Source organism: Coturnix japonica, chromosome 4 (assembly GCF_001577835.2).
Source record: "Coturnix japonica isolate 7356 chromosome 4, Coturnix japonica 2.1, whole genome shotgun sequence".
Classification (NCBI taxonomy): domain Eukaryota; kingdom Metazoa; phylum Chordata; class Aves; order Galliformes; family Phasianidae; genus Coturnix; species Coturnix japonica.
In genome coordinates, this window is record NC_029519.1 from 11,183,932 (window position 1) to 11,200,169 (window position 16,238).

Consider the following 16,238-nt stretch of genomic DNA (forward strand, 5'->3'; position numbering starts at 1 on the left):
TCCAATAAGAAATCAGGAAGTTTTAATACTCTGAACTGTAATCTCTGTCGACTCAGAGCTTTCAGGTTTTAGCTGAAACTGAAAAGTTTCTTCAGAAGGCATCAAAACCCCTGCAATGCAAAGCCTGTTGTAATATCTGTGAGCATTCTGTGCAGAAGCCACAATTTTCAGATCAGCTCCATGATGGCTGTGGTACATTGTGCACCTGAGTGTTCTTTGCTTTGGGACTTAATCTATTGTACGGTGTTTCTGTGGGCTGCCAAATAATGGCTGCCTCCAACAAGCTCTGTTCCAGTGAAAGGGAAAGCAAATATGGTATATAATTCTTGCTAATGAGTGTAAAATGATTTGAAGTCTTAGAAGATATGGCATTAAGAGTGTTACAATAAGAGTGAACATTTAAGAGCCACTAGAGCTCACTTGATCTGTTTTATGTAGGCTTGAAGTCAATGGGAGCAGGGAGCACTTGGTGTATTACTGAAGTTGGCCCCATCCTGGATGGGGACCAGAACTGTTATTAGGTGTTAAAAATAGCATTGAAATACCAGAAACTTAGAGAAGAAAAAGAAAACATAAGAACTCTGGGAGAAAAAAAAAACAAGAAGACTATAATAATCCATTTTTCCTTTTCATGGTTTCCATATCTACCAGGGCCAACATGGTACTGGGAGGTTTACGCAGCATCAGAAAATAGAGCCTGAGTATCAAGTGAAAAATGAAAGAATGCTTGCTATGAATGGAAGCAGAAAAATGGAGCAGATCCACTGCAGTGCCTGAATGTGTCACATCCAGGCTCGCTATTCTGAGTGTGACACATACAGGGCAAGAAGTGCTTATTCCTTTTTTTTGTTCTTGTGGAATTCATTTTTGAAAGAGGTTTCCCGTTGTTTAAAACCTTAAAGTTGGAGAGGAACAATCTAGATTTCTGCTGGGGACTTGGGAAAAAAGATCAGACTTCTGACGGATAATCAGTGCTGAGTCCCTCCTAGAAATGGGACTTTCCTGTTGACAAATTCCCAGCAGAACACTTCTGTGGTTTCCATCCAGAACTGAAGTTATCAACATAAATTAACAAGCAGATTCTCTAATGAGCAGCAGCTTGGGGAATCCTTGCTAAAAAGCAGTTTTTATTTGTTTTCTCACAAAGTTGTACCAGATTAAAGAACCCAGAAATAGTTTGGAAGAAATGAAACCAAATAAATTTGGGTATTGGAAACAGTTGCAGATGTACTCTGAACATGGCTGAAGGATTGTCTACTTTACTATGCATTGGGAAGGCTTAATTCACTCTCTCCTCTTTGGATTTATATATATATATCCTTCTAGAAAATAACTTCTTTTTGTCTAGCGTGAAGTCACATCACTTGGTCATGGGGAATGGGTAACAGATTTTATGTCGGCGTTCTGCCTTTGCTGGTCCTTATGAGAACAAATGTGTTGTTGTTTGAAGGGAACAGAGAGAAATAAAAATCGGAGTCATTTCATGTACTTAGTCCAAGAAAAGGCTGAACATCTCTCATATCCCTTAGCTAATAGTATCTCCAACAACACAGGCTTTTGGAGAATGCCTTTCCCAGGACAGCAGCATGCATTTGAGCTGTGTTTAAGCCAGGTAGGTGTGTGATGGGCATTTCCACGTATCAGCTTCTCACTGGTGCACCTCCACTTCTCAGCTGGTGAGTTTGAGCCATCTCTGTCTCAGACAACTTTTAAATGCAGTTAGTCCTAAGGGAGATAGGAAAAAGCCTATTTGCCTGCTCTGACTTTGTGTGTAGTATTGCTTCTCTGGCCGATGTTTGTGATGTACCACCAGTGTAACCAAGGTTACCCAGCTGCCCTGAAAAATAGGAAATGAGCTACTGTGTAGCATGGGCAAGGTACTTGGGAAAGAGAAATTGGTTGAGCAGTTTTGTGGTCCCTAACGTGAGAATCATCTGTGGCTGTTTACCAGCATTAAGCATCTCTAAGGCACACTGTTACTTTCTTCATTTGTTTTGCTGTGTTCTGTCTGCATGTTCTGTCCAAGCTGGGCCCACATTTCAATGCTGAAGGAAATCTGTATGGCTTTTTTTTTGTGTTCTTGCAATGAAAAGGCTGAGATATGAACGTTAGGAAGTCGTTCGGTGGTGCAGAGGAAGGCCCTCCCCATTTATCCTGTTTGTGAATGACAGGGTATGCACATGCGTGCTTTGCAGGAGGATTAATCAAAATGCAGGAGGCAAAGCTGGCATCAACGCATCACCATTCGCTGACGATATCTGCATTAAGTATTTATGTACCCAAAATTGGGCACGGGTCATGCTTATCCAGATGCTAAGTGGGATAATGGCAGAGCTCTGAGTTTATTAATAGAACACAGCAGCCAACATATGGCGGCTATGCAGAGGAAGCAGATTAAAACAGAAGGCACATATTTCTTTTCAAGAATGTGCATTTCATACCTTTTCACTCTACTCAGGAATATTTTTGGGATGCCTCTGCACTACGTGTGCATTCACCTAAAGGTCATTTTTACTTTCACAACATGGCCTGATTAAAAATATATATTTTATAAACAATACTGTATATTTCAATGTATCTGCTGGATGTGTTTCCAGAAGCATTAGATTTGGGGAGAAATTTGCAAAGATTATCTTTTAATCTTACTGGGCTCATGCAAGTAATCCTGGATACTTCTTTCTTGATGGACCTGTGTACATATCTTTATTTTGTGAAAATTTAGGGTAAAACACAAAAATCTGCTATTCTTACAGATGGAATATATGAAAATTTTCAATGACTGCTTGTCTAACTTGTTTCTTGTGCCATGTTCTAAGCACTGCTAAAATCCCTGGTTCACAAGAATGATGCTCTCAGAGGTGTTAGGATACTCATCCCGCCTGACAGCGTTTCTTTCTAAGAACATGTGAAGATTAGTTTATAGCATAGATTCTACCCATGTTGAAGTTTATAAGGATAAAAAGCCCTGTGCATAAGATATCTATGGAGCTTTAGTGACAAAAATTGCAAAGCACGTTATATATAAATAGCAAACTGCCGCCTTTAGGGACTGATACAGGCTGCTCTCTAGATAGCTAAGTAGGAAAGTACATAGTAAAATGTTGGTATATTTAGCACTCCAGAAGGCAGTAGATGGTGTTCTGATTTCACATCACATGTGCTCCTCAAGTCTATACTTCTGTGTGATCCTGTGTGCTCAGCAGTGATGCCATGGAGCATTTGGGGCCCAGCTGTAAGCCTTGCTGCCAGTCTGAGCATCAAGTGCAAAGGACAGGTTCAGAAAGCGGTGGACCTGATTGTTGAATCAGGAGTAACTGAGGCAGAAGTGCAGGAAAAGCACAGGGTGGTTGAATGGGATTTTGGCATAACAATGTTTTCAACATCTGCCTGCCTCACTGATTGTTACAGGCATCTGCTAGGGTGTATGTAATCCACTTTGCCTCCATAATGTGTAGATGGTTATGGTTATACAATGAGTCTCATCTTGCAAAAGCCCCTGCTGGGAGTGTCACAGTACTTCTCCTTAGCAAGAGTGGGAGAGAGGTGACTGAAGCTAAAGAGGTTGGGGGGAGACCACTGTTAACCTTTCCCAGGTTGTTTCAGAACAGGATCTCCTTCTGAATATTTTCTCCTGACTGTGCAAATCTGTGCAGAGCTTGAGATGTTCCCACTGCAAACGCACCCTGCTTTCCCAGGGATGTTGATGTGCTTTTGATTGGCATGCAGGGCTGAAAAAACTGCAAAGAATATTTGCAAGTGCTATCTTTGAATCAAAACCACCAACTCTTTTGGATAGCATCCCTCACCTCTTTCTTCTGTGTTTTGTTGTTTCCCCCAGTCTTTTATAAGAACATTTTTGCTGTTGTTGTCAAGAATATTTATCCAGCATTCATACCCACACTTATATATTTGGTGCTGATGTAACAATGTCTGTTATTGTGTGACTTCTTTTAGCTGAAATAAATGAAATGATAGAATTTCATTGTAGCTGGAGGAAAGGAGCTGTCTTGAAGCAGTATTGCAATGCTGTCTTCCAAGAATTCTCTCCTCCGAAACAATGCCACATTCATTTAAAAGTGAGGTTGTACTGCACTCGTTATCCTTATAGGATGGGTAAAAGACTTATGTGAAAACAAACCCCAGCACAGCTCTGTACCCAAATATTGGGACCAAAACTGTGAGACGAAGCTCAGTATTTTGTGATCTTTGAAACTATTGAGCAATACTAAGATGAGAGCATTCAGAAGCAGTTTATGGCAGAGCTTTATGCATTGCATTATATCATTTCAACTTAGTTTGCCTCACTACTGCTCTTCGTGCTGTCAGAGCATCTCAGGGTGACTTGTTTCTGCTTTGTGCTTTCCTACAAGCACAGTGACATTGTTAGGTGTGAGTAGACCTGGCAGACCAACTGGTTGATGTGGTGAGAATAAGCAGAGAGCAGCTCTTGCATGCTCTTGACTGCGGTGCATTAACAAGTACTAGTCTCAAAGTGGGATGCTGTGGAGAAGAAAAACAAACACAGGCAGGCAATGCATTGACGTAAGTGACTTTAGCACAATAACCTGTAGGTGTCTAGTAAAGAAGAACTAAAATTTCAGTTCTGCATAGTGCTGATGGGGAATGACTGCTGCAGAGGATGGAGTGCCTTGACTTGGTCTCAGGCTTTGTGCCTGCTGGGGTGATGCCTGGCTCCCTGGGGCTCAAGGGACAGACACAATGGGACAACTCCATTTTTTTCCTGGGATCGCAAGGTCATTCTCCATCCTCTTTATTTCCAAGCCTCCAGCCACTAGAGGGAGAGAACGTTACATATTTATGGGGATGTACATTTAATAAAGGAATTGCTTTTCTATGGAAAGGATTTGCAGGCAGTACTGTAACTGGTTTTCACCCCTTTATTTATTTGACCACAGTCTTATAACTGCTCCTGAGATTTGACCTCTGTAGGCTTCTGTTAGTATGTGACCTAGAATTGTAAATGCTCTGGAAGATGTTAGATGATCCTTGTCCATGTTTTACACCCTGTATTTCCTGTTGAGCATCCCTGCTGTGAAATAACTTCCATGGGGAAACCTTTGGCTCCTCCTGAATGTGCCTGTCTCCTCGTATTACTGCACACCCCGCTGCACTCATACTGCATAACGTACAGCATGGCAATGCAGAAATGAAAGACATGAGAACAGCAGGAGAGCAATACCCCTTCCTACTGCTTTCTCCCTGGCAAGCCAGAGATTCTCTGAGCCTCTGGCCTGTTTCCTCTGCAATAATAAAAACAAGCCCGAGAGGGATCTCATCTCATTTAGAATTAAACCAGCGCGTTAGTAATTGTTGTAGGCAGATGAGTTTTAACAATTTCAAAGGTTGCCAGCAAGGAGGTTTAGGGAGGGAAACAGGGAAGGAAGCCTTAAGAAAGGGAGTGTCGGAAAGTGAAATTTGAATACTTTTAAAAATGAAACAAGATTAAAATGCTCCTTTGTGGACTGAGCTTGGTGGGGAAGACCTGTGGATAGCTGCGTTACTGAAAGGCTGATGAGGAGCCTTGGAAAGTAGCCTGAGATGAAAGCAGTGTGCTCAGTGAGTTTGAAGAGCTGCAGCCTTCAGTCTGCAGTACCGTCTATCAGGTTATTTTACATCCCTCTGCAGATGGCAGGTGGGGAAGGGGATCTCTCTGCCTCCCTTTTATCACTCCTGTGAGTTATTCAAGACAATGCTCTCTCAGAAGAGGAGTTTCATGGTGCTGTAGCAATATGAAGTACTGAAGGAGAGCATCTGTCCATGTCATCTTCCAGACTCTGAAAGTCAATAGTTAACAAACTGAGTAAGGCTTCCTTATGTTGATTGGAGCTGCAGATGATGCTCTAGCACAAGAAGTTCTATTGGTGATGTTGGGGCTGGTCCCAGCTGCTCCTTTTGCTGTGTGTTTTCTTTGCCCAGCTGCTCCCTGGCTGACGCAGCTGATGGTGGGCACGAGACAATGGGGAGAGAAGTGTGTAGGAAGGCACTGGAAACTTGGAATCTGACCCTAGGTACAGAGAAACAGATGTATCTAAGGACTGAATACACATAGTCCTAGAGATATAGCTCAAAATGCTCCTTGTTATCCTGGCTGGTTGCTGCTGGATGTCCCATACTTGTAGGGCTGAGGTTTAGCTGCCCCAGGAGCCCTCCCTTCAGCTGTGGTTGCTCTCTCTGTGCATCTCCCTTAGGTAAGGGTCTCTCACTAAGCAATTGGTGCTCAGCCCAACCAAAGCCATAAAACCATTGTCTTGAACTGAGCTGCTCAAAGCCAGCATCCAGGGCCACAGGTTGCAGCCTGCGTTAAATAACTGAGCTAACAAGCAGTGAGTGAATACAAAAGGATTCTCTGTATTACTCTGTGCGTTTTGATGAACTGTGGCCATAATTCTATAAATATGACCTGCTCATTAAGCCTTCACCTGCCTGATGGAGATGTGAGGACCTGAAAGACCAATCTACTTGCTTTTTGCAGTGGCTTTATTTATAGAAAGTCATGCTGCAAAATGAATATTCAAGTGGTACTGCCCTGGACATCAACAAGAGCGCTCTCCCTGGGCTGAGTCTCACTGTGCCATCTCACCACTGTGTGTTCTGCTGGTGTGGAGATCTCAGCTGGGTTTGGGTGAGGGAGAAGGGGGATGGTCAGGAGCTTGGTGTGAATCTGGCTTTTGTGCTGAGTCCCAGGAGGGCTGTAAGACCCCCAGGGCTGTGAGGCACGGATGTGCTGTGGGTGCAGAATGCTCTTTCCCTGGGCCTTGGCACAAGGGAGGAACGCAGAGCAGGGTACATGGCTTTGCCAGGCCCTTCTTGCCTTAAAACATGTGCTGAGGCAGTGGTTCCCTGTAGATCTTCTTGTGAGTGGTAATGTTAAGCTCTTGTTTGCTCTAAAAAATATAATACAAAAACGTTTTAGGCTGCAGATCTTTCTCTAAGTACACAAGCTAAATGAATTTATATATGTGCATTGTGCTACTTGTAAAGCCCTTCCTTTTTCAAATTTAGTTTTATTTCTTGTTTTTTTAATCTCCATAGGATTTTCCCTGAATAAGCAGAACTAGGGCAGTGCTAGAAGCAGATGGACATAAAGAAGACTTGGATGCTGGAGAGACTTTTAACAGGCTTGGGGATCTGCAGCGGGGTGCTTTCCTCATCACTCTCTGATTTTAATTTGAGTGCAGGTTATTAATTTTCACCTCCAAAGCAGAGGCCTTAGCAACAGAGAGCGTTCCTTGGAAACAGACTGCCATGCCTTAATTAAAGCAGGTGTGGGAGTTTTAAAAATGCCACTGTTGGAGAAAGCTTAAAGACATTAGCAAATCAAATGGGCTGAGGCATGAGTCGTCTTGTCAGTGACTCTGCAAAAGGCAGAGTAAGCAGGGTGCAGGCTGGGAGCTTAGGGAAGGGGCAGCTTCAGAATCTGCTGCTTTTGGGGTAATGCCAGGGCTCCTGGCATGCCCTGGCCATCCTTGCAAAAAATTAAAGCTATCTTTTTATTGCTGAAATGAAACAAACACTGGGAGGAGAGTGTCCAAATAGAGGCCATTCACGTCTATTACCTTAGGAGCCACCTATCATCAGAGTCTATTTGCACCGTGACTGCTAAATGTATCAACTATACATAATATACCACCAAATAAAATTAAATTAGAAATAACTCTAGATTGTGCAGGTTTATAAAGGGTACATGTGTGTAGCTGGTCTGATCGGGAGGAGTGGCTTCAGAGCAGAGAGGCACAAGTTTGGGCTCCCTTGTCCCTCTCTACCACTGCCTTGGTGAGTGACCTTGGGCAAGCCAGGGGAGCATCTTGTGCACTTCATCTGCAGCTTCAATGGGCAGATAATAACCTTCTTCCTTTTTCTTGGTAAGCTGCAAGATCCTGATCAATTACATCAGAGCAAATTATTTGTTGCGCTTGGTCATATCCTTTAATTTATGACTAAAAGTGTCTTTGTGTCAGAGTTGGTTCAGAAGAACACATTTTGGGGGCTTCTGAATATGTCATCTCTTACTAAAGAACAAACAATCCACCTTGTAATGTACCAGAAATAATAATACTTAGCAAAAGCCTGGAGCACTGCATTATTGCTGTGCTAATCTGAGAGGCACTGGTCCATTCTGAAAGTATTCCATAGGGTCCATGTGTTTGGTTTTTTTCCTGAAGGAAGATACTTCATAGTTGTGTAGCGTGGCAGATTGGTTTATAAAGCTATGCTGCCTAATTCCTAGTAGAGGTTAAACAAATTCCCTCTCCCTACTGATTAATTAACCTGTAGGATTTAGTGCCTTTTCTTTGCAGTTCAATAGAGACAATGGCTACAAGAACATATTTGCGCTCTCTAATATGTGATGAAGAACATCTGCCAGCTGCAGCAATGAAATAAGTACTGTGTGGAAGGGCTCTCCAAAGAGCACTGTTGGGGCTTCACTTGAACGAGGTGATTCAGGGCTGGAATCTCCATGGGAGGTGTTTGTGGGGATGTACGCCATCCCTGGCACTGAGCATTGCAGCTGGGGAGGGAAAGGCCAGCAGGAAAATGCCCTTATGAGGGCAAAAGTGGCAGAAACAGGGAAGAAGCATCTTCGATAAAGTGAGAAGTTTCCACATTCAGTGAGCAGTTTATAGCAATATTCTTGTGGTGTGATTAAAGAATTAAAAAAAACTTGTCCCTGCCTTCACCTCCCTACTCACCTGCAACTTGCACACGTCAGCAGCATTCCCCGTGCTGGCCTTGGCTATCAGAGGGAAGAGGTACCTGTGCTCTGGCAGAAGTGCTGGGCTTGGTCTCCTGCTGCTATTTGTCTGCAGGGTGTGTTTTGTAGAGCACAAGGCAACAGGTGTGCTTTCTTGGTGGAGAAAATGCAGCTGTGTTCTTGTGAGATGTTTGTGTGGCAGAGAGGATCGCAGCCCTGCTGATCTGGGCAGGGCTGGATTTGGGAGCAGGTTGGTGCTGACTCGGGGTTTGGCTGAGCTCTGTTTCTTGTTCCCTTTGTCACCTTTGTAGGGACTGAGACTTAACCTGGCAACCTTTGATTTACTTCTCAACTTTGCTTAGAATAAACAAGGGTTAGGAAGTGAAACAGTAGAATGTTAGTCTTATTGATGAGCCTAATCAACAGCTGACAGTGGGAGAAAAGAAATTGGTGTAATTTCTGCTTGTGCATAACAAGCCTTAACAAAAATTGTCCTCCTCCAGATCCGCTTCACCAATTAGAGCAACATGGGATGTGCCAGACAACACCTCCCTCTGTTTGCATTGTCAGGGTTAAGATGGGTGTATCTCTGACTGAAGTATGTGCAGTTACTGGTACGATTCAGTGTGTTTTTAAGTGGTCTTGTGTTCAGGAGGTCTTTCTTGTGTTATGTGTGTGTGTACTCGACAGTACTGCATCTCATTTAGTGCTTCCTTGTAGGAGAAACACTTAACCCAATCATTGCTTTTATTTTGGAAGGAAGCGATGCCCACACACACAGGGCATCTGTCAGTTCTTCCGTCCCAGCTCTTCCCAATCCCCTACAGCTTTTCTATTAGCTGGTGAAGCTGCAGTGGACCTGACTGACACCACAGGTAGAAGATGTCCCCTGAACTGTGTGAAAACCAGGCTGTGCAGTAATGTGGGCATTGCTGTGCTGGGCAGCTTGGAGCTGGTGGCTCCCCAGTGGGAAGGGACCAAGGCTGTGACACCACGTTCCATGTAGGAGGGTTTCAGAGATGGGGTTTTTCAGACCAAAGACCTCCTTTGTGTAAATAACTTATGTTAAGTGACAGAAAATTCACATAGGAAGCTTAGGCACAATTCTGGAGTTTGGGCTTATTTGAATGTTTGTCTCCTGACTCTTTCTTTTGCTGTCCATCTCTGGGAATAATGATGGCTGTCAGTGTCTGTATAAAAGATGATGGAATATGGCTTGATGTAACTGGAACAGGCTGTGTGGTGCCCAAGTGATGCAGAGATGCTGGGCAGCATCCCTTTGCTCAACCTGATGCTTGTGTTCTGGCTTATTTAAATAAACAAATGAAGACACCTACTCTCAGGTCTCTCGTACCTCCCGCTGTGTGGCGCAGAACTAGCAGCAAGCGGTAGTCACGAGGAGCTGCCTGGTGTTCCCTGACTCAACCTTCAGCTGCAGGAAAAACATTGACTCCTCTAGAGGTCAGGAACAGGAGATTCAAATGCCCTTCTCCCCTTGATGCAGGAGGATGTGGAAGAAAAGCCTTCAAACAATCCTAAATCCTCTTCAAATGCAATAAAGGAAACTGCAGCTTCTCACAGGTTTTGCAGTGTATGTTGCGTGTGGATCCAGTGACACCCAGTGTGCCCAGTGTGTGTGTATCCTGGCACTGGGAAGCCAGCCATCTCCAGACTATCTCTATGGTTTGTGTCTGCCCTCTCCTGCCTCAGCTGCTGGAGAGATATTGGGAATATTGCTGGGGCATTTTTTTATGGCACTCAGATGCATGTTAGTCCTTGTGATAGGTGGACCCTTTTGGGGTGATGGGCACAGGGCTGTGATGACAGCATCGAGCTCATTTCCATCTCCATGCATACCAGCAAAATGGGGAGAATGATGTTAATGTGTGTGTCCTGGCCGCAGTGTTGGGAGGATTTGGTCTAATGTGCTACTGCCACCTCTTCTAGCCAGTGCCAAGCTGATCTCACCAATCGCAACTGTACTGGGGATGCTAATGGGGCAGGGGGCTCTGCTCAGAGAGTCAGGAAAGAGCAAAGAGGACTAAAACTGAAGGGGAGCTGAGCACAGGTGCCAGGAGAGGACAGCTGTGGGCAGGTGCAGCATTTCTCCAGGCTGCAAGGTGCTTCAGTGGGAAGGGGATTCACCCTGCACATGGAGTGTGGGCTGAGAGCTGCTGCCCTGTGGGTGCCACTAAACCCCAGCCCCAGGTCTGCAAGCTGGGAGCCCCGGGGTAAGGCAGGGCTGCGGGAACCCTCCCGGAGTCCCATAGGTGCCCTTCCCTGCTCTCTCCTCCTTCCCCTCCCGCAGAGTTCCCAAAGCACTGAGAGGCAGGAGAAGGACGGCCCCCTCCCCTCAAATCCCTCGGTCTGTGGTTGAAGTAAAGAACGGGGAGCCCAGGTAGCGAGGAGGCTGCTCGCAGCGTGCTCCTGACAGGCACGGGATTGCCAGGCTGAGGATGCCTGACTGAGAGCTTCAGGGTGGGGGCGGGGGGCTTCTTTTTTCTCTGTCAGCTCTCGCCAGGCAGTAGGGATTTTTTTTCCCCTCCCTGATAATAAGGACATCATCAGAAGCAAGATGCAGTGGCTAAGGGATGGAACAGGAATGGTGAGTTCAGGTAGCTATGTCTTTCTCTTTTCCTCTTATTGCAGTACTTTGAAAGGGAAATAAGCCTCTGTCCTATCTCCCGTCTCCTCCTTTACTCTCTGTCCTTGAAACCATTGATCACTCTGTAGCCATTTTATGGACCCTGCGTTATCAAAGTGCCGAGCAGAAGGAGGAATGGAAGGGAAGGGAGGTGGGGGTGCCCCCGCTGGGGCGTGGTGGGGGGAGAGGCGCTTGGCAGGGGCCGGGGGTGGGTTCGGCAGGATGTGAGCGGTGGCTGGGGGGGCACAGAGGGCTCTGCAGGTGCTGCTGTGCTAGCTGGGGAGATAGAAGGGCAGGGGGGCTGCTGGCGGCCACCGGGATCTATCAGGGCTGCCCTGCTGGGGATGGGGAGCTGCGGCGGGGCGGGCTGTGTGCCGAGCGGGAGCATCCCTGCCTCCGCTTCCTCGGGCTGCACAGCGCTCCAGAGAGAGCAGCAGCTGTAGGAAAGAGGTTTAAGCAGCGGTGGATTTGTTTATTACATACATATATTTGTTGCCGATTTGCAGATGTCCTCGCTGTGCCTCGAGTGCAGCTCTGAGGGGCTGGCTCTGCCAGGAGGGAATGCGAGGAGATTCCTCCGTCTTGGCAAGGGTCTCCGTTTCTCATTGAGAAACTTCCCCGCGCAGAGATACAATTGTTATTGAGATCTTCCTCCTCCCCACCAGCTCCCCCTGCTCATACAGCCCAGTTTTGCAATGGCATTTCCCTCTGCTTTCCCCTCCATACACTGGGCTGGGTTTGCTGGGCTTTTGGATTGTTTCGCCCTTTGCTGGGTGCTCAGTGCCCTGTGTGCTGTGCCATGGCATCAGCCGTGCGGGCGGCTGGCGTCACCCGGCTCAGCCCCTCATGTGCTTCATCAACGCCGGGGGCACCCAGCACATGTACTGGCAGCAGACACGGTGGTGGAGGCAGCCCACAGACCTCTGTGGTCTGTGCCCCTGTGTGGCTCAGCCAGCCCTCCATCCCCACCAAGGTACTTGCACAAGCGGGAGCTTAATGGTTTGTGCTTCCCAAAGACTCTCTAGCTCTGGGAGTGTAATGTGGGTGTGTTGACAGCAGCCTGCAGCAGACAGCGATTTAGTTAGGGTCCTATTTAAGGCTCGTCTACCACCTAGCAATAGTTCGGGGGCTTTGCTGCTCCCTCCAAGCATTCAGGCTTTTTGTTCCGTGCTGCCACTTTCTCTCTGCACTTCCCCACATGCATGCTAGCGTAGCACTTTTCTCCTCTTCTCTGGTGTCTAAGCAACACAAATCGCCTCTCACCCGCTCGCTGATTTACATTTGCAGAGATTACCATGCTGAAATAAAAGTGGTGATGGAAAGAAAGCGGGATGGGGATCTTTCATCCCTTTCCGTCTCCTCCTGGGTGACTGCTGAGCTCCAGTGGAACGGGGGGGACGTGGTGGTGCTGGGCAAACTGTTTCTAATTGACGCAGTGCAAGGCTTGACACTTCCTTGCCCTCTTATCTTTCCAGCTCCCTTTCTTGCTGTTGGCAATGAGAATGTCTTTGTTATTTTGTTCCAATTAAAGTAATCTTTGTCTTCTCTTAGACAGAAATTATAGTGGTTGCTAAATAGCCTACCACATATATATATATATGTATTAAATATATATATGCGAGGGAAGTAAAATGCTTGTGATTGATTTTGAAGCAGAATCTACCTAGGTGTTTCCCAATATCGCTCAATCTAATAGCAAAGGAATAAAAGGAACGGTTGTGATGTCTGTGTTTTCAGCACAAGTTTAACCATCTCAGCAGTATTTGAAGATTCTTTGTGTATCTCTGCAGACTTTCAACTGAGAATAAGGTAAAAAATGATCACAAAACAGAAAAAGAGAATCAAGCCTGATAAGATTAATCTGGCAGGCATCACTGCAATGGCTTGTGGTGAGGAGCCTGGTGCATGGGTTACTGTGGTCTGAGGGCTGTGACGGGCAAAGAGCCCATCTGGGCTGCTGGGAGTGCTCCCGCGGCTGTGCTATTACGTACAAATTCTGCCCTCTTTTTGCAAGGCAAGGATTGTTGGTCCAGATGTCCCAGCTGGATGCCAATGCAGATATAGTTCATCAAATTGAGATTTTACTCGATCTTCTCAGTGCTAAGTTACTCAGATCTGTAATTTTTTTTGTTGCATCATATTGGTGCGCTCTGCTAAACAAAGGAGTTACTCCACACTAGAAGTAGCTGCATTCACCGAGTCAGCGTGGTTATTATCATCTCAGTCTAGTGGCTAAAATGGGCCATAGAAATGGAATGTGGTTTACGGCAGTTACTCCTAGGCAACGGCTGGCTGGTCCGTTTGCACACTAGGCTGCCTGCCATCTGGAGGAAGACCTTGCCCTTCCATCGAGAGCAACACTGGGCCAATTTCCATGAGCATCGAGCCTCCCGTTGTTTTCTGGACTGTCTTTTTTTCCCCTTTATTATTTTATGTGTATCTATTAAAGAGCACCAATAGAAATGTCTTTTGGATAGCACCCCTGGAGTTTGTTCTGCTCAGGTTCATTGGTTTTAAGGTAGATTTTAGACTGATTTATCAGAAGTTCTGCTCTGCACTGGATTTATTGAAGCGCTGTTTTTTGTCGTTCTCATTGCTGGATGGGGTTAAAGAATCAGACCTGCTCCTTTCAGAGTTAGTCATCTTTAAGAAGCATGTCACTATATTTTATAAGTGATAGTACCTTTTGTTCTCATGGCAGGTGGTTCTTTACTTCTAAATGAGCCTGAAACCTAGCTATTATTCCATAATGTTGCTCTGTTGGAGCTGTTTTCTTCTTCTTTGCATGTGCTGCTTTCCATTTTTTAAACAATTAATCTTTTGCCAATTATGCTAGCGTCCCATGAGGGTATTTTACATGCTTCATTGGTACTAAGTTGCTGAACTCCGCTAGTATCTGTTTTTAACCCTGAAAGATGAAACTAATTGTCATTGGTAGTGAGGAGAATAAATCTCCATATCCGATCAGTGTTATTGGTACAACGATTCTCTTTCTGGTTGGGCCTTCTTCACACAGGGTATTGATTCGGTGTGGTAATCAAATGAGTTGCTTTAAGTCACGCCATAAGTCTTTTCTGGATTGGATTTTTATGTGAAAAGGGCAGTTTTTTCCCCAAGCCTTTGTATGTATTTTTAAAAAGAAATATGAACTTGCTTCTTCATCCTTATTTCTTCACATGGGGCCTAAATCTATACATAAATGATGTGCCCGGGAAAGCCAAGGTGAGTGCAGCCATCAGCTTCAATAGGTAGAGGGTCTTTTGTTTTTTTTACAGCTGTATTTATACACTGTGTTGTCATTCAAACATTCAAAGCCCATCTGTTGTTGATATTTTACATCACTGTCATAAACAAAATGTAAGCTATTGTAAATCCCCACAACTTGGAATACGTTGGGAAAGAATTCTGTGCATTAAAGTGCCAAATACTGGAAGCTGTGAAGATGTTTGTGAATGGGACAGTCCAGAAGCCAGGAAACTTTCTTGTTTCTCCTCACCAGTTCTTCTCTGCTTGTCAGCCTGCAGATCAAGGGATATTTTATGTAGAGCAAAGAGTCTTTCTGCTTAATCCTGGAAAGCTCAGTATAAAGTCAGGAAAAAAGGAGGAGAAAGCAGTCTAAGCCTAGGATAAATAACGGCAGCTGTGGAAGGCAGGCAGGAGTAAGATGGAAAAGGGGTCTTATGGTCTGCAGGCATTCAGGAAGCACAGGACTGCAGAGACACCCTGTGATCCCACAGAGATGGGAGGGAACAGTGGACAAATAGCCTGTAGCTGTTATGCACTTTGCAAAGGTGCATCCAGGGAAACCGCATGGCCCACCAGGCAGGCTGGGTGTTGCAGAGGTTGGTGCTTTGAAGCCTAAGCAAGGAAGGCCCTTTTCTATTCCTTCTGGGATCTGTTGTCACTGAACGCTGATATTTGGGTTGAAAGTGCTCTGCATGCACTGTAGAAGTTTGAATGTGCTGCACTGTCATTTAGTTCCCGAAGGCTTAAGTCAGTACTAGCAAATGCATCTCTCTGGGTGATCTTTTCTCACCTACACAGTTTCTGTTTTCCATTTCTCTTCCAGTTTGCGGCTTCTTTAATCTTCCAATTGTAGCCTTCCACTAGCACTACCCTAAGAGCGCACAATGGACATCCTAGTTAGAACAGAGTGGATGCTTCACTAAATAAAACCATTTGTAGAACACCCTGTGCATGCTGGCCTTTGTGTCAGTCCCAAGGCGGGGAAGAGGCCTGATCCCATGTGCACACCCTGGCTCTGTGCCCCACTTGCTACCTGCTGGATGTTGGGTGTGATGCCAACTTCTCTGCCTCCTGAGGTACCTCGGTGATTCATCGGGGATGCCTGGAAAATGCTGTGTGGCCATTGCTCAGAAGTGCCACGGAAATATGAAGCAGTATTTCATAGAGCACCGAACAGGATGCACTGGCTGCAAAGCCACACACGCCATGTGGGCACCGTGTCCATCTGTCCCTCCTGTGGACTGCAGTGTTTGAGCACAGCAGGCTTTGTAAGCTACGGTGGGTTTTCAACTGCTGAGAACCTGATTTTCTTATATACAACAGAGTTTTCCTTTTTTTTTTTTTTTTCTTTTTAAAAGTCTTGAAAAATCTCTGCAATGCTTCAAGCTAACATCTTAATGTATTTATGACATTAGCTGCTTCTGCTCCAGAACGGTTGCTCTGAATCTCTTTGAGCCTGGCTGTTATTTTGAACATGACTAATTCCCTCAGTGACTAAGCTCTTAGATAATAGGAAAAATTCATCAAGTTATCTCAGTCTCCAATAGTTTCTATTGTTATGAAAAGGCATCTTATCAAAAAATAAATAACTCTTCCTATTATGTAATGTGGGAAGGAGTTGTTAGAGAACTGCAG

At 45.3% G+C, this 16,238-nt stretch overlaps 1 protein-coding gene across 6 annotated transcripts in view; it reads left to right on the forward strand.

Annotated features, from left to right (window-relative positions):
* The window catches only part of ARHGEF9 (Cdc42 guanine nucleotide exchange factor 9), a 173,633-nt gene that overhangs the window by 51,868 nt on the left and 105,527 nt on the right, over positions 1-16,238 (forward strand). Inside the window, exon 1 of one of the 6 annotated variants that reach the window (XM_015860497.2) lies at positions 11,110-11,328. The exons of 4 other annotated variants lie outside the window; for them this stretch is intronic. Coding sequence is in view for 1 of the 2 variants with exons in the window: in XM_015860492.2 (XP_015715978.1) it covers positions 11,289-11,318 (30 nt within the window). In the remaining variant the exon portion in view is untranslated. Of the gene's footprint in view, positions 1-11,109; positions 11,329-16,238 lie in introns of those variants that run through there. One more of the 6 variants, XM_015860492.2, reaches the window with a different exon arrangement.